Source organism: Verticillium nonalfalfae (genome assembly GCF_003724135.2).
Source record: "Verticillium nonalfalfae strain VnAa140/NRRL 66861 chromosome Unknown scaffold_1, whole genome shotgun sequence".
Taxonomy (NCBI): Eukaryota; Fungi; Ascomycota; class Sordariomycetes; order Glomerellales; family Plectosphaerellaceae; genus Verticillium; species Verticillium nonalfalfae.
In genome coordinates this window covers 24,802-47,229 of record NW_021167226.1, presented here as the reverse complement: position 1 = coordinate 47,229, position 22,428 = coordinate 24,802, and the positions used below count along the sequence as shown (strand labels likewise).

General features: G+C 57.1%; 5 protein-coding genes across 5 annotated transcripts; 1 reads left to right on the top strand and 4 right to left on the bottom strand.

Annotated features, from left to right (window-relative positions):
* Positions 1-542: 542 nt before the first annotated feature.
* D7B24_000014 (uncharacterized protein) lies at positions 543-2,105 on the bottom strand (the record flags this gene model as incomplete). Its single annotated transcript, XM_028634280.1, has 3 exons — positions 543-856; positions 918-1,928; positions 1,991-2,105. 3 exons carry the CDS (start codon positions 2,103-2,105, stop codon positions 543-545), a joined length of 1,440 nt encoding a protein of 479 aa, XP_028499320.1.
* A 9,354-nt stretch (positions 2,106-11,459) lies between these two features.
* D7B24_000013 (uncharacterized protein) lies at positions 11,460-13,163 on the top strand (the record flags this gene model as incomplete). Its single annotated transcript, XM_028634279.1, has 3 exons — positions 11,460-12,059; positions 12,121-12,968; positions 13,082-13,163. The coding sequence occupies 3 exons, from the start codon at positions 11,460-11,462 to the stop codon at positions 13,161-13,163; spliced, it is 1,530 nt and encodes a 509-aa protein (XP_028499319.1).
* A 1,434-nt stretch (positions 13,164-14,597) lies between these two features.
* On the bottom strand, positions 14,598-16,781 carry D7B24_000012 (uncharacterized protein; the record flags this gene model as incomplete). The annotated part of the gene is made up of 1 exon (XM_028634278.1): positions 14,598-16,781. The coding sequence occupies one exon, from the start codon at positions 16,779-16,781 to the stop codon at positions 14,598-14,600; it is 2,184 nt and encodes a 727-aa protein (XP_028499318.1).
* Positions 16,782-17,558: 777 nt separating this feature from the next.
* On the bottom strand, positions 17,559-19,367 carry D7B24_000011 (uncharacterized protein; the record flags this gene model as incomplete). Its single annotated transcript, XM_028634277.1, has 3 exons — positions 17,559-18,466; positions 18,515-18,695; positions 18,762-19,367. 3 exons carry the CDS (start codon positions 19,365-19,367, stop codon positions 17,559-17,561), a joined length of 1,695 nt encoding a protein of 564 aa, XP_028499317.1.
* Positions 19,368-19,836: 469 nt separating this feature from the next.
* Positions 19,837-21,281, bottom strand: D7B24_000010 (uncharacterized protein; the record flags this gene model as incomplete). The annotated part of the gene is made up of 3 exons (XM_028634276.1): positions 19,837-20,586; positions 20,641-21,072; positions 21,183-21,281. 3 exons carry the CDS (start codon positions 21,279-21,281, stop codon positions 19,837-19,839), a joined length of 1,281 nt encoding a protein of 426 aa, XP_028499316.1.
* Positions 21,282-22,428: the final 1,147 nt, after the last annotated feature.

Genomic DNA, 22,428 nt, shown 5'->3' with positions numbered 1-22,428 from the left:
TGCCTTCTACCCAGTTTTCGCGAAAGCAAAAGAAGAGCATAAGAGCAGAAAAAAAAAAGGACGAAATCCAACATCCCAGCTTTTGGCCTTGCAACGGCTGGGGATTCCGAGGAATGAGTTTGCCGCATCCTCTTCGGTCCCAAATCTCACTCCGGAGGCCCACCCCAGGTGCATTAAGCCCTTACTGACACATACAAAAGAAATAGAGATTCCGATGCTCCGAATCCGCGTAGCGTTGTTCAAGTCGTCTTGGCGAACGACTGCAAGACCTCCTCAATCGAGGGGCATTGATGAAAACAAACAAAAAGAATAATTGAACACGCAGATGGGTGCTGCGACGTCGAGGTAAGTGGTCGAAGCTAGTCCGATGACCAGGTGACCCATGTTGCCCGATGGATTAGATGTGAGGTCGAATGGGCGCGTTTCGCGTTCATCTTCGAGAACGCGCGCAATTCGTCGGGAATGACGGCAGAGGATGATAGACCAAGTTGACCACAGGCTGGCCATGTTTTAGCTGCTGAGAAGGCTGGGCATGTGTACGATCAGTACCGCTCTGCAGGTCGATATCCGCCAGCACGCGGAGCATCGTATTGCACACCCGTCATTGACTCAGGCCCGCTGGGAGGGCCGCCATTGAGGGCGCGCAGAGGAGGTAGCTCCGGGCGGTGGGCATAGGGATCTGACGCGTAGCTAGCCGCAGGTGGAGGGGGGGGTGCCTGTTGAGGAGGCTGGCCTCGCAGCTGAAGCATAAGCGCGTGGTTCTCCCGGCGCAGCTGATCATTCTCTGACGCAATAGAGGCGTTTTGATTCTGCATCACACGGACGGCATCCGCCATTCGCTGGTGCTCCGTGATGGCTACGTATCGTTAGCACTGCTACAAAATCTAGCCCGCCTCGTGAAAAGAAGGGGTGCATACCCTTGGTCAAAATCTCCCACTTGGAGGCCTTGGACCCTCGTTCCTGGGGCATCAAGTCGCGAAGTTGGTCGAACAGCTCCTTCATCTCTGTTCTTCGCTTCCGCTCAGCCAGCTTGTGACTCTTGCGAAGTTCAGGAGTACGGCTGTATGGTTGAGCACCAGCTCTCGATTCCGCATCCTCGTCCTGGAGGTCCCCTAGCTGTTTGTGCTGCAGAGAGTGGTGATGCACTGGTGGGAAGTCTGTTGAGGCATGACCCATGTGGTTGTACTCGGCGTTTTCGTCCAGTCTTCGCTGGCCAGGCGGCAACCTGGATTCCGTGGTGAACTGGCTGCTCGCAATCGACTCGGTAACACTGCTGCGCCGAGAGTCCAGGAAAGATGTGTTGTGCGACGGCTGACCGTACCGTGCCGCCTCCTCCCTCTCGTCGCCGTCAGGGAAGGCCCAGGCTTGGCCCTTGGTAGGCTCAGCGGCTCGCGCAATCTGACTTGTCGCAGGTCCTGTGATCGCGGGAGCAGTCTTGCCCAGCTTGGCTAGAGGCTCCCTCTCCGCACTCGGCTGGTATCCATTGGAAATGCGGTGGATAGCAACATTTTCCAGACCTGGTCGCGGGTTTCGCTGCTGGTTGAGTGTATTTTGAATTGACGAAGTCGATTGATTGTGAGTCGCGTAGGGAGAAGAAGCGCCGAGCCTCATGTCGCTGAACCCTTGGTTCATCCTGCTGTCGACACTTTCACGACGGCCCGCGGCCTGCATAACTGGATCGAGCATCCCATTCGGTTGGCCGTTCTCGAGGGAGGTAGGGCGATCGGCCCGTCGGGGGTTTGCACTGCCGGGTGTGGTTGGGGACACCATGGACGCGACGCTCATGTTGCTTTGGGTAGGAGAGACTAGAGTCTGGGGCATGGCGCCTGTGGCGACTGGCGAAGGCGTCTTATCGGCCGAAGAAGAGGGGTAGCTGGAGTTGGTTGGGCTGAAGACCGAGATGGTCATGTTGGAGGCGGCCGAATTGTCTGCGAGATTTTGTCAGCCATGTGCTCGAGATGAACCACTCGCTGAGCATTCTCTTGCATACGCTTGCTGGAGGCATCTGCACCGGAAAAGTAAGCGGAATCGCGATTTCCGTCCGGGTTCGGGTTCAAGACTGCTGCGACGGTAGTGACTTGATGGGATGCCGGCCTCGAGTCCATGGTGACGGTCTTGTACTCGTGCATGTAGGCAAGAAAACAAGATGGTGCACAGTTGGTGGCTCGAAATCAATAAGAATCCTTGCAACCTACACCCGTCTTGGCGGTCGATGAATAAGACAGGTAGACAGATTGCTGAAGGGAAGCGAATCGAGTAGATCCGAGGTCTCGGTAGACCTGACACTGGCGCGTTGGAAGGCTGGGTGCAAATAGCGTGCGACTCGGCTGTGTCTGTTTTGTGTGTATACAAGGGCGGTTGAATATGTAGGTATGGGGCTTGCGGCGCAGTTTCGTCTGGGCCAAGGGATCCCAGTGGTAAGCCAATTCAAAGGGTGGAAGAACTATCGCAGATCGTGTCTGGCGTCGCCTTGAAGGAGAGTAGGGGCAGGAAGAATTCCTATGCTCGATGCTTGTTGGCGTCTGGAGCAGTGGGTTGGTGTAGGTGTAAAGGGAAGGATGGAGGGAGACGAGACGAGCGGTAGAAGGAGTGGACGCTGGACTCGAGCGGTGGCTAAGACGGGACGGGTACGGTGCACACAGACCTGTTTCAAGCAATGGGAGAAGCTGGGGAGAGTGAGGAACAGAGGGGGGGGGGGGGGATAAGACGGGATAAGGACACTGAATGACAGGAGGGTCCAGAGGAAAGCAGGTGGGTTGGAGAGGGTACATGTTGGAGTACAAGTACAAAAGTCGGGTACAGGTACGAAGCGCGGTACAAGGCGCAAGTACAAAGCAAGCGCAACCCAGAGGCGGAAGGCGAGAAAGAGGGCAGTTCAGGAAACGGGAATGGAGGTGTGGGAGAGAACGTGCGTGGGAGCTGCAGCTGCGTGCCCACCCATGGCACATCCTTGACCCTTCCCATGCTCGTGTCCTTGTCCCCATGTCCACCCGGCGCTCGTCCCTTGTGCTAGTGCAATTGTGGGTGGAACACGCTTTCCTCATCTATCCGCCGTCACGCATCGAGGGCAAGAAGCAACGACTCTACCAGCCTGCCTGCCCAGCCTGGGCTTCGGGCTTGCCTACCTGCTAGCTGACCTGACCAGTATTCCCGGGGTCCTGGGATACGCCTCCTGTTGATCTCATACCCAGCCGAGTAAGGCACCTACGTAAGGTAGGTAGGCACCTGGTTATCCATGTTCACGTTTGCACGACTTTTGCCTCTCCTCCGCACCATGAGATGGAGAGCAAATTCTTTGGTCAGACGGTTGACATAGAGGCCAACGTGCTAGCCAGCGATAACCTTTCCCCTGGCTCTTCCCCCTTGCGCCTGGGTCCCGGCTGGCTGCAAGTCGCAACCCTCCTCCAACCCCCATCCTGGATGGTCCGCCACAACACCCCCCAGGCCTCTTGTCTATCACCCCCCGTTTTGGTCCTGGTTGGCGGTCTCTCCTCCCATCCCACCCCCCAAAGGCTCATGGCCACATGCTCCCATGGCCCGCCCCTTCCCGTAAACTGCCTAGCAGAGTCCATGATCCTCCACTCACGACTTGTTAGCGGGAGAGGGAGGCTTGAAGGCTGGTGGTTTGTGGCCCGGGCCAGACATGCGCCGGTCGGGGCTTTTCCGAGTTAAGCCTGTTACTGTGCACAGGAGCTTTTCCTGCCACGCTTGACAAGGACGGACAACCCATTGACGTCGGCGGGCTATATAACGCGGGAGAGTCTACATGTACAGACGAGGGCGGATAGCGAACCGGGGATGGGGGGGGGGGCCACAAGGCACGACTCGACCAGCCTTGACACAAGTTGACATGGCCACAAAGCATGGTACCAGAGTGAGGCGTGCCCTAGGCTCGGCCTCATTTCGACACGGCCTAGGATTGCTAGCAGGCCCACCCCTTCCTTTCTTTTCTGAAGGCGTGAGTCGCAGATATTCGATCAAGTACCGGCACCGCGAACCCGACGTGTCGCGGCCTGAGCTCGTCGATAAATGAGGCGCCTGGAGTGCGGCAGGGCATTTGAATGGGGTTGGTAGTTTGGGGGGGGGGGGGGGGGGGGGGGGGGGGCTTTCGAGGTTATAGAAGGAGGGGGGGGTGTCTGAGAAGGGGGGAGCGCGCGGAGGCGCTGAGACAGCTTGCTGAGTATGCCACCCAGACTGCCAGACCCCCAGCGCGTTTTCTTCTCCGAGGGCGTCCGGGTAGACAACAGCCGACGTCCAACTCCAGCTTCGATTGTAGCCGGCGCATCCAGCACAGCCAGCGTCGGGTCCAGCCATGGGTCGGCGGGATGCAGTAGGTAGCAAGCAAAGACAAAACAAGAGGCTTTCCAGTAGTGCAGCCAGGCAATGACTTTAAGCTGGTGGTCTCTCTTGCTTCCCTTGCCTCGAGGTAGCAATCGGGGGGGTGACACAGATCGAGCAAAGTCGCACGATTTGAGTTGCACCGTCACGACGTCCAGCCAATGCGGAAGGGATGGTGATCCGCCTGGTCGAAAACGTGGTAGGAGCGCTTACATGCACGGAAAGTGTTCAGCATGTTGAAGCGAAGAGGAGACATGGGAACCGCTGCCGGACGAATGGTCGAATGGGTCCTGTACTTGGGCTTGTTTGGAAGGTCGCATCTGCGGCCGTGCTATTATGTTGGGTACATGACTGGGTGCCCTGTTCAGTGTAAAGGTCCGTGGGCTCAGGGTGCCTTGCACGTTGACTGGGCATGTGCTGTAAGTGTATAGGCACTGTAGAGCCACGCTCCTCCATCGAGACGAGGCGCCACTTGTCGGGTCAGAGAAAATGAGGAGAAGGGATGACGGTGCGATCGGCTGCCCAAACTCTGTAATGTGCTGGCGTGAGCTTTCCAAAGGGTACCCATGCCGTTCGTTGTGTTGAGGCGCGTCGGTGGTGTGCAAATAAGGTGTGCGGGTTGGAGACCCCCTTATTTTTCTTCGCCTGGCCTGGCACTGAAAGCTGGCCATTGCCATGTGGGCGCGAGGGGGGGTGAAAGAAAACGACGTGCGATCCAGCCAGTTCCTGCTGCAATGCGCGATCTCCCGAGGGCCACGTGAGAGTTCCAACGACCAGATGGGACCCAGCTACCTTCTTACCTACGTACCGAGCTTCCTCAGCGCCTGCCTCAGCACGACCCGGACAAGAATACGTACCGAAGCACAGAGCCCCTGCTTGCCTTGGGTACCCAAGGTACCTGCCCAGGTGCCGTTCTCGTACACGGTACCTCCCCATCCAGGCAGGAGCAGCTGGTACTTGGTAGATGCTCCATGTATCGTACCGGGCAGGGACCATGCAGCAATCCAGTACGTGGCCTTGGCATTGCCCCGCTCACCCCAGCGCTTTCCCTTTCGATTGGACTGGCGGCAGAGGGAAGGGAAGGAAGAGGGGGGCGGGTGGAGGGTCATGTTGTTTGATGTCCTCTCTCCCATCTTTTCGGTGCCTTGCAGATCTCGCCAGCTCGCCCGGCTGTGATCCTCCACAACCACGTTCCTCGACCCAGTCCCATCCTTCCGTTCTCTCAGATCCATTCTCCCTATTGATGTGCGATGAACGATGTGCACGTACGCTGGCACCTCGCAGCGCACTCGCGCACAGTCACAAGCCCGTGGCTCCTGGGACGTCCTCGGCACCCCCGCTGCTAGCGAGTCGTCCCCCCCCCCCATATCCCCATGGGCTATAGGGGCTCCCACGATGAGTCTGCAGGGGCCGTTGCGGTTCCCGCTTTCGGATCCGGATTGTTTGTTTGATCAGCCTCTAGGATTGTGATGTTTGAGGGCGACGGCAGGGCGAACACCAACAGCTCCGCTCGAAAGCAAATCTCTGCTCTAAACGGAATTGCCAGGCAGTCAACTATCGAATCGACATCCTCCAAGAGTGCGCAAAAGAATCCATTCCAAGAGAATCAAGAGGAGACGGACGGGACAGAACCCACCGTCTCTCCGACAAATCTCGGAAACCCGCCTAAGACTACTAATCCGCTTCATTACATAACCGCACCCTGTTTCGCTCTATCTGGTACTACGGAAACAAAACAAGACGGCGGGAATCGCCACGTCTGGCCTGACTCGTTTCCCGAATGTCATTCAGGGACTCAGCACCGAGGCAGCGCCGATGGGGAACACAGCGGAACTAGTCCCGAAGCCAGTGCTGACGCGCTGGCCATGGCTCTGGGCACTGACCACCGTGGAATGGTGCCCTGAGGTACTAGGCACCTCGCAGCACAGGCCGCGCCTACGGCAGTCAGTGAGACATGTGAACGGATTATCTCCTGGGGGCTTCTCCACGTCATATGAGTGGCAAGCAAGACCCCCGAACACCGGCTTTCAGACACTGACCCTCGACAACCCAACACCCCCGACACCTCAGCCTCACAACGCAAGCACGCGTGTGTCCTTTTCGGTGCCAGGGGAGCACAAGCCGCCTGCTCGGATGCTCCTTCATAGCTGTCGCTCTCCGCTGTCAGCTGCTGTGTGCCCGCACTCTCCCTGAGCTCAGGCACCTCCAGTCCCCGCCTCCTCCCAATCAGAAACGGAAAAGCCCCCAGAAAGCACCGTCCAGGGGGGTGGGCTTCCCAAAGACACAACCCGGTCTCATCAATAACCGTAGCGTTCAATTTCCCCGTGCTACAGCGTCCGTGACTGGTCTCTCTCTTACCATGCAGAACACATGGCCCAAACACCGTGAGTCTGGCTCGCTCTTGCCAGAGCCACCTTGACATGACGACTTGGAGAGATGGATCGTCACCAGCATCCATGTAGCCCGCGACCAGGCATGCTGCTATCGGACAGATCTGGCGCCAGCCATCTTCGTCAGATGGGAGGGGTGAGGAGGCGGGCGGGCGGCTCTCATCCACGTGGCGGACAACCAGGCAAGAGGTGAGCAGTGCAGGTTACCTACCAATGCTGAAAGGATACTGCCCGACAGTTGTTTGGTTGAACTGGCATCCGTACATGGGCGGCCTGGGCCTAGCTGCTTCTGGATGCGGGCTGGTACAGGCACTATTCCTGCATGCTCTATCACCAGGCATTCAGCGACTTGTCAGAACTGTGTACAAGGGCTCAAGTACGAGTACCTGGACAACCTATGTCCACCCGGTTCCCCGCTCTAGTCGCGTACCCTTAATCGCATGGGGACATGATCGCCACGACAGGCATGGAAGTCATATGGAGGCAATGTCTCGAAGAAGCCATGTCGACCTGGCACACACAAGTAAAGCATCGCATGGTTGCTGACCGTCAAAAGTCGGACATTCAGAGTTCGCCCCTACATATGTGCTGGTCTGGAAACAGCAAACAATCTGCCTGTCCTCAACCGCCAACCGCCTGCCTGCGATAATGTCGACTAATCAAGTCGTCGATGAAGTGCGCGGTTACAGGCCGCTGACAGCGTATGAGATCGGACTGCTACTTGGGATTGACTTAGCGCTACCAGCAAGCACCATGCATGCCTCATCAATCGCCACTCTCCCCAGATTTTCGGGAAGGGGACGCGGGAAACCGTCCGATGATGTGTCTATCAGGCCCCGTCTACCGTATTGCGCGATGAAGGGTCAAGCTGAACAGCCTGCGGATCGTCATTTGCCATACCGACCACAGCTATCCACCCACGCGGCTTGTTAGTTCCTGTCGATTATCACTTTTATATCCGAGCGCTTTGACACCTCAACTGATGTCCGCCTTTTTGACAACCTTGGCCCAGTTGCTGATCTGCCCCGCATCCATTCACTCGGTCGCGTAGGCTATTGATCACGAAAAGAAAAAGCGGACAACGTTGCTAGCCGCATCGGACCACGAGTGAGTTAGGTGTCATCGCAAAATGCCAGTAGTCGTTCCGCTATGGCCAGGTGGGAGGAGCATGCCTTAGGTTGTAGCCAACAAGGAGAAAGCCTGTCTCGAGGCGCTGTCTGGAGGCATTGTTAGGCGACATGACCAAGTTTCGCCGAGTCCTGCCATGTTGAGGGGCGTTGTGACAGCCTCGATATTTCGCCGATACAAAGCCGCCGTCATCAAACCCCAAGGTATGTTGGTAGTAGCGTGTCTGACTTGGTTGTGAATGTCGCCTACCTCCCCACGACACGCGTGTACTGTTTCGACCCATAGAGACCGATCGACCCAAGACATCGTGACACTGGTTCTGCACGATCGACTTCATGACGATTTTCTCCTGTCCATCCGAGACAGACAAGCAGCTTTGCCCCAGTAAAAACATGCAGCAGTCATTCCTCTGACTGAAAACGGCCCCCAACGCTTCGGCACGCCTCTGTCGCCTTCGTTGAAACACAGATCGGGGCGCGTATCTGCAGCCAAAGCAAGCAGCCATGACTCCGACGCACCTTGCCGCGTATACGGATTACTCAACCAGCAGCTGTGCCCCCTCCAGGAGAAGCATTGTACAGTAACCAGATGGCCCGGTAACTCTCATATGTTTACGACAGTGTCGGCCTGCAGATGAGTTGGTGCTCAGGCGTTTCCAAAGGGTCGTCACGATGCTGAATCGCGGCACTTGGAGATAAGCGCAAGCATCCAGGTGTGACGCTTAACCGCGTCCTGAGGCAGAGCGCACCATGTTCCTGACTGTGGTATAGTGGTCACACAAGGCTAGGCAAGTCTCTTCAAATGCTCGGCGGCATTCCTCGGATGAGCCCGCCGCCACCTGGGTCACTGCCATGGCCCTCAGCTTCAGCTTGCATTTCATTCACATCGATCGTCTGTTACCTGTTCATCCGACTCGGCCTATACCCGTCGATTTGTACCCATCACTCGACCCGGTGTCATGGCTTTGGCAATCATGCCGAGGACCGCATGTCATGTCTAGTCGATCACCTCCACCTCACTGTCAGGATCACGCCAGTTTCAGTCCCAACATGACTAGGCTAGCAATGCAGTGGGTACAAGAGCTGAATCTCACACAGTTGCCCATTCGTGTCATAAGGAAAAGAACACTGCTACGAACGTATCGGTACCCCATGTGTCCTCGGCATGGCTCCTGTCTCTCCATGTCGTACGCAAACACAGGGCCGCAACTAGAGCCTGTCGCAAAAGCAAGAAACTAGGCATACCACACGCGCTCCACGCCCCTAGTGCCTGACAGTCAGGACCGGTCCCGCCGATCAGACCTCTGGTCTACCGACATCAGGCGTTGCTCTTATGTAGTGTAATTGCTTTTACACACTGACACGCCATAGGGCCCACCCTGTTTCCGTGAACCAGGCTTGCAACGAGAGACACTTGGGGGGGGGGGCGGAGGAAGCCGCGGAAAGCCTGTCACAGGGTAAGTTCCGACCTTGCAGATCCTTACAGCGACACTTGTAGTACGCACCATGACAACAGCAGTATTCTGTCAGCCAACTGGGCCGGGGTAGCCCGTGAATAGGCAAAAAGAATCACAGCGCCGGCGTGCATGTCGACTCTGTGACGGTAGTTCAGGCCCATTGCAGCGGACCTTTTCTATAAGTGGATTGGATGGTGGTGGTCTTGCTCTCCCAGAGAGAACAGTCCTGAACTCCCTTGCATCATGAGCGATCACAATTACGACCACAACCACAGTGTGCCAACCACGGATGACACCGGGGACGGACGGGAACCCAGCATCGGTGCTGTCGGCGCTGTCATACTAACTAACAGTCGGGCGATAGCAGCGGGAGACTTGTATCACTGCCGAGCCATCTCACCTGCGTCCAGTCAGATACTATGGTGAACCCCACGGCTCGTTTTTTGATCGGCGACTACCTGAGACGGGCGTGTCCCAGATGCGGCCATGACGACCTCGACCGTCACAATCTCGCCCAACCACAATGAAGAGCAGGCAGCGAGTTCTGTGTTGAGGCGTGGGGACACACGCGCCAAGAACGAGCTGCCGATAGTGTCATGCACGAGGTGCAGTTGTAGCGGATTGCAGTGTTGATGTGCCTATCTTTGGACGATGGTAACCTTCGATCGTGACGGCGCAGGAGCTGAGGAAAAGCAAAGGTGTCGTGACCTGAGGAAGGCCCAGGCGGCGATGCACTGCATGACGTGACGACGCCGTGGTGAGAACAAAACCCTCGCCGTCCGTTTCTTTTGTTTCGCCGGGAACCTCGCGTGCAGGCACTCTGTACTTGCTTCACGCGACCTGGAGTTTTGCTGCATCTGGCCCGGCTGCGTCTCGTGCCCGAACCCGTCCTCACGCTGCTGCAGGACTGTGCTGGGTATATCGCAACGTGACAAGTGACTTGACCGTTTTCCTGAGGCGAACCGGTGCTTGGGTCCTTTGCTTGGGAAGCTCGGGTGGGGTTTGATTGCTTCTTCGCATTCGACTTTGTCCTGGCATACTCACTGCACGTTGGTAGTCGGTACTCGGTTGCGCACGCCCTGCCGCTGAACCGAGACTCACGCATGGGGGCCGGGGAGTTGCAGGACCCAAGGTTACCTCGAGGAGTGGCACAGCATGTTGCCAGCCAAGCGTTCGGGATGCTGCCAGCCAAGTGTTCGGGCTCGATGTTGCATCTTGAAGGGGGGGACGGGGCTGGCTGGCTGATGATGGCTGAGTGCCGAGTTGTCTGTTGGCTTCTGGTGGCTGCTCATGGGCGATAAACCCAATGCTTGCTTCCGGGCCGGATGGACGGCAACCCGAAAGGGCCACACGAGCCATTCTGCTGTGCTACATATTTGCCTGGAAGACAGTATATCGGTTGGCGACAGGACCGCATACGCCGACGGAGAGTTTGCTTCGTGTGGCATATTCTTGGAGGTGCCGAGGAAGAGGACGAATGGTGTCAAGATGCTCAATGCCAGGAAGCGGTTCAGAAATCGTGGTACGACATGCTCGAGTCAGCCCATCGAGGTTCAGGCTAACGACTGGCATCTGGACACCCGGCCTTCCATGTGCAGTCTCAGTCTGCGTTCTGCGTTCTGGGTTGCTTCACAGAGTTCAAGTTGACAGGACGGCCCAAAGCAACACCAAGCTGGGTTGGGTTGGTGGGTGCTCGACGTTTGTCGGTCTCCTGGTTCGAACAGCAAGTCGGCTCCCCAGCGCCGTGGCTCCCACGGCCTTTATCCCTTTATCATCAGACTTGTCACCATCAATGGCAGCAGCGGGGATCCGGCACCATCTGCGAATGATTGGCCTGGCCGCAGATGAGGGAGTGCCCGGATAGCCGATCTTCGGTCTCGACGGGACAGAGGCGGCGGACTTTCCGGCCTACATGTTGCGGAGTTTCAGCCAAAGAAGGTTATTTTGCGGACTTGTGTCGGCGGACTTTGGGCCCACCAATGCCGGCGCATCGAACGCTTCTGCGTCTTACCAATTGCTCGCTCAATCGACCCCGACCGCCGGATGAAGGCTTCTTTCATCTGACGCACTGCCTCAGCATCGAGGTCCATTTCATTGACCCTTGCCACCGTATCCCAATCACTTGACTGAATAGCAGATCGGAAAGAATGAGTGAGGCCATCACAACACCTCCACAGCCGCTGAGAATGCGTGCCACAGACGACGCAACAGACAAGTCCCGTCAGAAAAGCTGCCACGCCTGCGTCCGCAGCAAACGCCGCTGCGATAAGCGGACTCCGCGCTGCACACGATGCGCCGAGAAGGGGTTCTCCTGTCTTTACGTCAACCTTCCGCCTGCAGCAAGCGCCCGCCAGCGCGCGGCGGCCCAAATGTCCGATGCGGCCATGCCGCCTGCCCTTGACAGCTCACCGACGGAGACGGAGCTCGATGCCATGGGGATGCAGTCCGATCATGACTACGACCTTGATCCCATGCCAGAGTGCACACCCGGACCCCAAGCCAACATGGACACATTGCTCGACGATGTCAACATGCTGGGCGATGCTCCGCTGTCTTTCGACTTGCCAAGTTTTGATTTTAACAACCTGATGAACTACATGACTGTCGATCAAGAAGGCGGCAGGATGCAATTATGGCACACGCAAGACGCTCCCAAGGCAACGACAGTCCGCCTCGCGACACCGCCGCCTTTGGACCGAACTCCTTACCATTCCGCCAGCATCGAAGGCGGTAAGCCGCAATCCTGTGTATGTTCTCCGCCGTACCCCCTACACTTGGGTGAATCACACGTTCGCTCATAGTTTTCAGTCTAATCTTAGTCCCTGGACCATACACGAGCCAGGTTCTCGCATCGGCTTCGTGATTTCTAGTTTCAAGGATTTCCCCATCCTGCTCGCCCGCGAGCGCGAAACACCCTTCCTCCATCGCCACCTCTACCGCGCCCAGACCCCGCGTGCCATGCTTACCGCATACTCGGTCGCGACTGCATACGCTAACCGTACCGACGCCAACAAGGCCTGGGCCTTCCGCCTGCTCTGTGAGGCTGCCGACGAGCTGGTCGGGCGGCCGGGCCGTAGCCAGCCGAAGGATAAGGGAGTGCCGCAGGTCCCACAATTAGAAATGACAGTACCGGCCCAGTTTCTTACACCCATGGACAAGCTGGCACGCACTCAAGCGCTTCTCATCTACCAGCAGGTCCGCATGTTCGATGGTGATATCAGCCTACGCGCGCAGGCGGAGCACGACATGGGTAAGCTCGAGGACTGGCTTGGCGATCTCGAGAGGTATCGCGATAACCTCGCTGAGCAGTGGCTGCTCGAGGAGAGCACGCTCCGCGAGAGGCCGCCACGGTCTTGGGAACGATGGATCTTTGCCGAGTGCGTGCGCCGGACTATCATGCTCGGCGCCGCGTTCATCGCCATTGTGAGCATGCTGAAGACGATAGGCACGGGCGAGTCGCCCGACCCGAGCCAGTTCGCGGCCGTGCACCGGTGGACGTCGTCCAAATTTCTATGGGAGGCCGACTCGCCCCTCACCTTTATGACGGCGTGGCGCGAGAGGCGGCAGTACATTGTGCAAAACTTCTTCGTCGAGGAGCTGCCCAAGACGATGAAGGCCGCCGAGTTGGATAGCATGACCAGGCTTCTACTGACGTCGTGAGTCTCCATCCGCCCTGCCATGCCCTGCCATGCCTGTCTTGTCCCATTCTTTGGGCGAGACGGGGTTGGGCATCGGAGTTGAAGTTTCTAGTGTACTAACTAATCTACAGGTTCATCGGTGTCGACGAGATGGAGCAGTGGATCAGCACCGGCGGGGTCTTCACCGAGAATATAGATCACACAAGAATGTGAGGCCGCAGGGCCGATGATCCGGCGAGCGGATGTATTGATGGATGGACGAAGAAACGAGGTCTAAACGACAAGGGTTGTCTACAGGTTTATGTCTTGGAAGCGGGTGTTGGCTGGTCTCGTTTTGCTGTTGTTTTTTTCTTATTTCTAGGTTTCGGGGGGCTGCGGTTCACATGCATCATGTCGTGTGTATTTGATGATTGATGCCTGATGTTTCTTCCCTCTTACTCTATCCTTCTTTGCTGCCCCTGTCTGCCTGCCCTCCCGCTTGTCTGTCATCTGCTGCCCTGCGTGATCGGGTTACCCTCAAGAACCACGGGCATTTCGACTGCGAGACATCTTGATCTTCGGTTGGTCGGCAGGGTGTCTCTCGGGGACGGCTCGCGGGAGCTCTTCCCTGAAACACAAGTCGCGGATCCCGACGAAAAAGATCGGGGAGGCAAGGTGTCTCGGTAGTTGAGAGGCATGAATGCGTGTGTGTGAGAGAGAGAGACAGGAACACGCATTGATGGAGGTACCGCACACACACACACACACACAGTCTGTCTCTGTCCTTCTCTCTCGCACGGGGGTTTGTTGGTTCACCGCCAGACCAACGACTGACCGCCGGCGCGGGACGTTTCTCACATGTACATGAGATCAGTTCGCCGATCGTTCTGCTTCTCCCACACCCCCCCCTTCGGAGATGCCGCATTCATGTGTTGCGCCTGGAACCACCCGTGCCATGTGCCGTGGTACTTTGCCGTTACTTCCTTACCTTGCCTTGCTTCGCCTTGTCTTGCCTCATTCTTCTCGGTGTTGGGGGACAGATTGTTGGGGGCGGCGGTTGATTCCGCCTTCTGTCTCCGTGGCGAGGTCTGCTGGCTATGTTCTGCTGTCCTAGGGGTATCGGTCACACCAGGCGGGAAAGCCACTAGAAGGTCGAACATGCCAAGGTCTCTTCCTGGTTGGAAGTGCAGTCAAGCCGTGGATGAAAGCTAGATGTGCTGTGCTGGCGGGCAATGTAAAACGAAGCGGTGCAACGAGTAATCATTCAAGTACATCCGAGACGATTCTTTCGAGCCATTCACATGATACCAAGGTCCCTCGATTCTTTCGGCTTGTTGCAATCACAAGGAATATCGTACATCTGAGGGGCATGTCAAATAGTCCAAGACTGGACAGGATACAGAGGACTTGTATCACCATCGAGTCAGATTCTTGATCGTAATGTCATTGCCCGATCATAACCACCCTTTGGTGCATCATGAGAGATACATGCTCGGCTGAATAGTCCACTCACCAGGAGCAAGAGAAAACCAAGAGGCTAGCCAAGCCGGCTGAGCCCACACCTAGGGTATCGTTGCAGAGATGGCCGGTTACCGACCCTCTTCCTCCTCTCACGCCTGTAGGGCCAGGCTACGGCAATTTCTTTTGTTCACCCGCTGAGCCCGTAGATCACTTGACCGAGATGAAGCCCAGTCCTTCTCTCGCCCGTCTGACCGCCTTCTTGAGCGCTTGATCCTCTGCATCTGTCCACTTGACGCTCAACTGATCCCACTTCTTACCCGGGGTGTTGTATTCTTTGCGCCACTGTGCGTGAACCGCCTGCATGCGCGCCATTTCGCGCGGATCGCCAGAGCCTGAATAAACCATGAAAGCCGTGCACTTGGGCAGAGCCGCGTGGATGCGCCCTAGCCTCTCCGTCAGGCGCGCAAGGCATCGCTCGAGGGGCGGCCTCTCATCGCCTGGTGCGGCTTCGGGCTCGACATCGGGCGGCCCAGTGCCGCCATTCTCGCCGCGGTTGCGATTCCACCACCCCTGGTGCGCCTCGAGCTCGCGCATTCGTGCCCAAACAAAGTCGACACCGCCACCACGAATCACGGCACCATCGGGGTCGCCCTGGACGGCACGGATGACGCCCTCAGTGACTTCCTCGTCGGAACGGCAGCCGATCTGGTGAGTAGCACCGGCGCCAGGACCCTTGGACGGGTCGCCCCAGTCAACGGCGGCGCTTGTCTTGCCGCTGACGACACCACCCTGTGCTGCATCACCTCCCTGTGCCTTGTAGGATGTGCCTGCCCGTGCGAGACGGCGGAAGAGATTCTCGCCTTGCGCATCGGAGCTGCCCCAAAGTTTGCCCTTTTCACACTTCTGACGAGTCAGGTCGAGACAGGCGCGAGCATCCTCCACAGGGTTGTGGCCGTTGGCTCCGCCGCGCTGAATCTCGCGGTTGAGGTACTTCTGCGTAAGCCACTTCAAAGAAGACTTGAGAGGCGGGCCGCGAGGGTGGGGGAAGATGAGGGATGTGTCGACGATGAAAGGGTGAGAGAGGTGGAGAGCCTTGAGGTCAGACTCGAGTGAGTGTCCGATGAGAATGGTGCGTGGTGTAATGAGGTCGAGGAGCTTGTTCTGAATGTCGCGCAGTGTTGTTGTGACTGGCGCAAGCATGGCTTCGGTGATGCCAGAGAACTGGGTGACGTAGTTGGTAATAGGTTTGTCGGGCTTGACGAGCTCGTCCATGACGACCTCGCCGGACCAGGAGATGACGCTGATCCTGGTAAGGGAGTACTCGCGCTCGCCTGTCATGCACATCTCGCAGTCCAGAGCCAAGCATTCCCGGCCGGCTGTGACGCTGCCCTGCTCAACCTCAGCCTCGGGCACGTCAGCGTCTTCGAGCTTGTCGACTCTCGTGACGACCCATCCGTCAGGTGCCTTGAACGCGGTGCGTTTGGCCTCATCGTCGACCAGGGCCGGATGAATAAGGTGGCCGTTGGCCTCGAGCTCATCAACCGAGGCCAGAAACTCGGTGATGCGCGTCCGTTCGTTCTTCCAGCCGTTGGGCTCCTTGGCGGGCTTGACGCCCTTGTCCTTGGTCTTGGCGAGGGGCGCCGTCAGGAAGGTGCCCATGGGAGAGTGCAGCTTCATATGCTTGTCGTCGCCGGGCGCCCTCACAGGCCACAGATGGGGGAACATGTCGAGCCACGGCTGCAGGACCGGGGGGAGGTAGTCGGACTTGAGCAGGCGGGGGTAAAAGTCGTCGGGTGTCGTGATTGTCCGCTCCTCATCCTTGGTGGAAGCCGAGTTGTATGTGCCAAAGTCCACCTTGCCGGTGAACATGGCTTCTTCGAGGCCAGGTATCATGAGGACGACAACCTTGCGGAACTGAGGTCGGTGTTGGACGGCAATCCATGTTGGCGCAGGACCGTCGGCGAAGATGTAGAGGCAAAGGTCGCGTAGCTGGGAGACGTTGATCTTGGAGAACAGCTTGGCCGACGAGGCGAAAGCGATCGAGGGGTAGGAGGAGGAGCCTTCCTTGGGAACCTTCTTCAGTTTCTTGTTGGACCTTTCCACCTTTTGCCATCCGCCGCCGTCTTGGTCCCCATCGTTGTCGTCGTGGGGCGCGGCACGTTTGAGGCTGGTACCGCTACTTGCGCTCTGGTCAGAGCTCTCGCGAGCCAAGGCGGTTCCTTGCAACTTGCTGCTGGCTTCGGCCTCAGCCTCGGCGGCGGCGGCGGCTGCTTGGAGCTGGGCGATGCTGTCCGCGATACCGCCAGGGCTCAGAGCTGCTGTCGCAGCTTGAGCGGCAGCTTGTGCCTCGAGCTGGAGACGCTCAGCCTTTTGCTTTCTGTTCTTGCCCATGATGGTGGGGCGCGAAGTCGAGGGGAGACGGGGAGTCGCTAGAGCAGTGGCTGCCTCATGGGTGTTGAGGGCAAGGCTGGCGCATGTGGTTGTTGCAGGTTGTAGGATGTTTTTGGGAGGCAAGTACGATACGAATTGAGGTAGGCACGGGCAATTTTTCTGCGGTGACGAAAGTGCAGGTACAACGGGCAACAAGGGGATGCGATTGCTTATTCTTGACCCAGATCCAGTTGGAGGCAGGTGGCAGGGGTGTGCGGGCCTTCTAGCGCACTTCTTAGCGCCTTCCTTCTCATGCAACTTCACCCAGGGCCTCGGGGCGGTACGGGGCATGGCCTCACCAGAAGCCTCTTCTGATGCCCCCTTACAAGCCAGTCAGCTGACAAGCACTACGTGTATCTGAACCCTTGACTGTCCTAGCGTTCGACATTGAACTTGTCTTTGCTTTTCGGGTCCCTCCATGTCTGTCGCCAGAAGATGGAAACGAAGGGCAGCGGAAGGTAGATAGATGCCTTGCAAAATTCATGAGCGGCGGTCAGCCCACTCAAACGCACGCTGTCCTTGTCACATCCCATCCTCTCTACTACGAGAAGTACTCCCCGTGACACTCACCGGTCATCCAGATGACTTATTGACAATGCATCTACATCGGACGTGTCTCGTGGGAGAATCGCAACCACTGCCCGGTGCAGACGTTGTGGGACAAGCAGGCCAACAAAAGGGGTGGCCAGGTGTTACGACACCATATACACGCCTTCCCATGATGGACTTCTTTAAGGCTCAAAAATTATAGACGTTCTTGTCCTTGGCAAAATCGACCGCCAGCACTGCCTTCCCCAGCTCTGCCAGCAACGCCATCGGCTTGACGACAGCGAAGTCAAAGAACTGTGCCATCTGGCTGGGGTCGGAAGCCCACGCCCTGATCATGCCGTTCTCACGGTCCCTTCCAGGGAGCGCTTCGATCTCTTGCAGCTGCTCTCGGTACAGGAGGAAGAGCTCCCACTCCGGAGAGTGTCCCAGCGGGGCCCACTTGACGACGAGCACCAGCACCATCTGGCAAAGAGACATGTAGTCCACGTTGGTCAGGGCGCTAGACTTGGCAGCCGGGAAATCGGTGTATTTCCCAACCTTTCGGGCAAACGAGGGAAGCACGTCGCCCCCTGGGGGGATGCCCAGAAGAATATTGGCGACGCCCATCAGCCCCTGGACCCTCTGGACGTGGAAGGGCTCCACGTATTTGTAGGGATCGCTCTCGACGGCAATCAGCGAGGCAACGGCCAGCGCGGCCTCGGACTTGTCGACAGACTTGTAGTAGGTCAAGGCTTCTTGCAGGAAGTAGCTCGTTGGCTCGATAGCCCACCTGTCCGAGTCGCCATTCGTGGCCGAGGCGTAGGAGTGGATGAGCTGGCGCCGTCTCTCGGGCAACGGGAAGTCTCTCGACGAGGGCAGAGTTCCGTAGACCCTTCGTTCCCGGCCGGCGGCCTGGGCGGTGCCCTGAAGATCCCCGTGAGTTTCGCGATACTTGTGTGGGGCTGGCACAACGCTGAAAGTGTTGAGCTTGATGGTTGAAGTAGGCGCGCGCGCGGCGAGCTGGTAGTTGTCTAGGTCCTCCTTGCATCGCATACAGACGCATTGGAAGAAATACAACTCAAGCGCCTTTCTCCTATGTTCGAGGGATTGAGTGCAGTCTGTCCTCGTGAGTTCATGTACAGCTTGGCTTCACGGATAACACATACCAATATACGAAATCTCGATCTCCTCCCCCTCCTTGATATCTCTCAAGGCGCGGAGAAACGCTCTTCGCCCACTGAACGCGACAATAGCATTCGGTACGCAAGAGTGGTTCACCATGGCCAAGGTCGTATCCAGAAAGAGCCCCTCTCCGGCCTCGCTCCTCGTAAACGCATTCGTCTTGATCTGCGCCCGTCAGCCAACAAAGCTCCGAGCACCTCGTCCGCCCAGAGAACGAGAGAAGAATCCTACCTTGCACAGCAGTTCGACGACCCTCCTCTCCGTCACCTCAACCGCCTTCTCCTTGCCCTTCCCCTTCCCCTTCCCCTTCGCCCCAGCAGCCACCCAGCCCCCCATAACCTTGGCCGGCACCTCCATGCCCGCCCACGCCTCCGCTCGCCCCTCGAACCTGTCCACATTGCCGTCCAGCTGCGCCTCGACGGCCGCGAACTTCTCGGGCCACAGAAGCACCTGCATCGCCATCCGCACGTACGCCGGCACAGTGCCCTCGCCGCCTGCAGCCTGCAGCGCCGCGCACTCGCGCGCGTGCACGGACGACCAGTGGCTCTTCTGGCACGCGGCGTCGCAGTAGGCCGTCGCCTTGCAGGCTGTACAGCGGCGCGGCGAGGGCGGCGTCGCGAGGCAGCTGCTGCAGGTTGTGGTGCGGGCGGCCATGGGGGGCACCGCGAGGGTTGCCGGCGCCGGCGACGGGAGGGGGCAGGAGGAGGCTGCGGGAGTGGCAGAGCGCGCGGTTGGGGAGGGGAAGACGGCGATGAGGGCGCCTGGGGTGAGGGCGCGGGCTGCGTGCAGGGCGCGATGTTTAGAGGGTGATGTGCGGATTTGGTAGGCGGGGTCCATCTTGGGCGGAATTCGCTGCCGATGCCGCGGTGCGCGAGCTGCTTGACTGGTACGATTCAAGAGAGAAGCTGTGCGGGTAGACGGTGGATTGTGTGGCACTGCTTGTTGAATCTAACAGAGCGTGGCCGTCAAATTATGGTGTTCAGACTCTTGTTGGCTGTTAGTGAGATGGTGGATGAAGTTGTGATTTTTGGTGGAGGGGTATTTTGGTTGTTTCCAGGGGCCAAACAAAATCCGCAGCCGCTGGCTACGTACGGGCCCCCCATTGAGCGTCGATCATCACGTTAAATTCAACGACCTTTCACATCGAGGTAGCACTGGTTATACGATCATCTTTATTTCTCATCCGCCCCGAGAGAAGGCCATGTTTTCCTTGGCCTCCCGCCAACAGCGACCCATCATACGCTCAATCTCCGCTTTTCCATCGCCAAGTGGTGCCTGAAGAAAAGGTGACGCAAGGAACGACCTCTTAATCCAAGAGATCATCTGGCACAGGGCCATTGAAAACCGCAGCCTGCCTGCACGGTTCACAGTTGCTGTTGCTTGCGTTGTCTGCAATATCTATCAGATTTGTATCCCCAATGGTGGCAGGTACGGCCTTTGGGCGAGCAGCCTGGTTCGCTTGACCTAGCTTCTCAAGGCCAGCATAGTTGCAGTCGAATGCTGCCTGGTCCTCAGTGCAAACATCCATCAGGTGTACATCTGACTTGGCAGCGTCCTTGTTCGCGTCGACAATCTGCTTAACGTGGTTATACGAAACGCCGGCCCCTGGCCAGTGAAAACGGGCGACGTCCTTGCCGTTCATGAGATCGTTGAGAGCACCTTGAAGTTGCTCCTCGGGCGTCCGCTTTGGCTCCCACCTCTTGTTTCTCTTTCGCGTCTGGTTCCTGAATCCGTGCTGCTTCTGCTTGGAGCGGCCGATGTTCAGATCTTCCGTTTTGTGAGCAAGCTGACTGACAGTGTCAAGTTGTTCAGACGGAGCACCGACAGAGGCATCCGTGATCATTATTGAGAGGCCTGCGCCATCTCGCGGAATGTCCTCAAGCCAGTTGGTTGTGGCGATATCCGGGGCATCCTCCTGCTCAAAGTCGATAAGTGGGCCATTTTGACCCTTGTGATAGAAGCTAGCAGCAACCTTGGTTGGTACGCTCGTGGTCACATCAGCAGTGGAATCGAACTTGAGAAGCTCGGCTTTGCGCTCCTGCTGCACCTGTTTCACCTCAAAAGCTGTTAGGATTCAACATTTGTCGTTCTTGCTCGCAATAGTACGTACAGTGTCCTCGATGATAATGCGGAGCGTCTCGTGAGCCAGCTGCAATTTCTTCTCCTCGTGAGCACCCAGGTAGATGGTTGTGCCCTCGAGGTTGGATGAGATGGTACAGCCAGTTCTTCTCTGGAACTGATCCGAGCCTTCATACTGGCTCCAGCCGCGAGTCTTCATGATCTTGGCCAAGTTGATCGGGTAGTCCATTACGGCAAGGTCGCGATTGATCGCGCGGAACGGCATAACAGCGAAGGATTCTGGATACCGGAGATGATCATACTCTGTAAAGTCAATCTTCTCTTGGTCTTTGACAAAATTTCCAGGCTTTGATCTATTGTCCTTCACCAACTTGAGGACTTCGGACACGACAGCATCCATATCATTCTTGTAAGCAATAATCTTGAAGCAGCTGCTCTCAGGATCGAAAAGGATCTCTGCGAACTGTGGACGACTTTGATATGAGTGACTGATGCATTTTGAGGACCATGGATTTTACGCAGAACGCGAGATCCAGAGGTCATCGGCAACGGGTAGCTTGGGACATGACTTACGACGGAAGAACGCTCCTTGGCTTCCTTGATGATACTGGCCGCCGTGGAGGGCAAGGGAACAGGGTGCATCCTGACTAGACCCTCCGAAAGAGCCGTCATTGTGGCGGGAACCATGATCAAACACTGAGAATTTGATCTCGCGATAATGCGTGATTCGATGAGTCTGTTTCGTAGTGAGGTCTACCGAATCCCCCTTCTCGTGTTTCTTCACATCAAACAGTGGTAGGAAAGAAGCTGGTGGGGTTGACCGAACCTTTATTTGTTGAGATGCGGAGTGGAAATTTCCGCAAACGCGTTGATAGCCGGCATGTGATCTCTTGGTGAGGGCGTCGTGACTGCTGCCTGCCCTGTCAAGGCGAGTAAACGCTGCGTGCAGAGCTTGCCCAAGATGCTCAAGCGGTACGATAGATTGGTTCACTAGAGCACTGCCTGACAGGCATGAGTTCTTTAGATATGGTCTGAAATTCAGATCAGAGCACGCATGCTGAAGCGGGTGGTAGATTACAGAGGTACCTGGTCCTGGGAGGACACAAGACACGGCTCCCGGAGAAAGGCAGCCTTGTTCCAAAGACGTTTGTACCAGATAGATGTCAAGTGTCTTTCTTCTGTTGAGGCAAGGGGCCTTAGGCATCGAACGTAGCAATACGGGAACAATGAAGACCTGATCACAAGGCAGGCAGCAGCAGTCTGCTGTATCGCGGGCTTTTGTTGTACGGCAGGCGAGGGCTGTATCGTGCCTCCCCGTGAGGAAGGGGTCTGAAAGCAAGCCCCCAAGTTTGAATACCTACCTACCTACCTACCTACCTAGGCATCTAGGTATCTACCTAGGTACCTTAGGTAAAGTACCATACTTTTCTTTGGAGAACGTACCTAGTTAGACATGTAGTATCTGACTAGGTAGGTCGGTAATGACTGCAACCATCTATCGAGACTGTTCAAAACAGCCAGCTAAGCTCACATCCAAGGAAGGTTCAACATCTCAAAAGACGTATCGACGCGTGTGGCCCTCTAAGTCAAACATGGTAGCAATACTAGATCATGCTCTGATCAATATTTAGTGCTACAATATTGTGCCGTAGCGGGCGACGATCTGATACATCTTCATGCTAAAGATTAGAAGCTTGCCTGGAACCTTGCCAGATTGCTGAGCAAACAAGGGACTGCTGATGAGATCGGATTGATCCATCGCGCCCTTTCGCTCGTACGATGCGCCCCTCGGCAACCGGACCTTCCCACGGGCCCCATT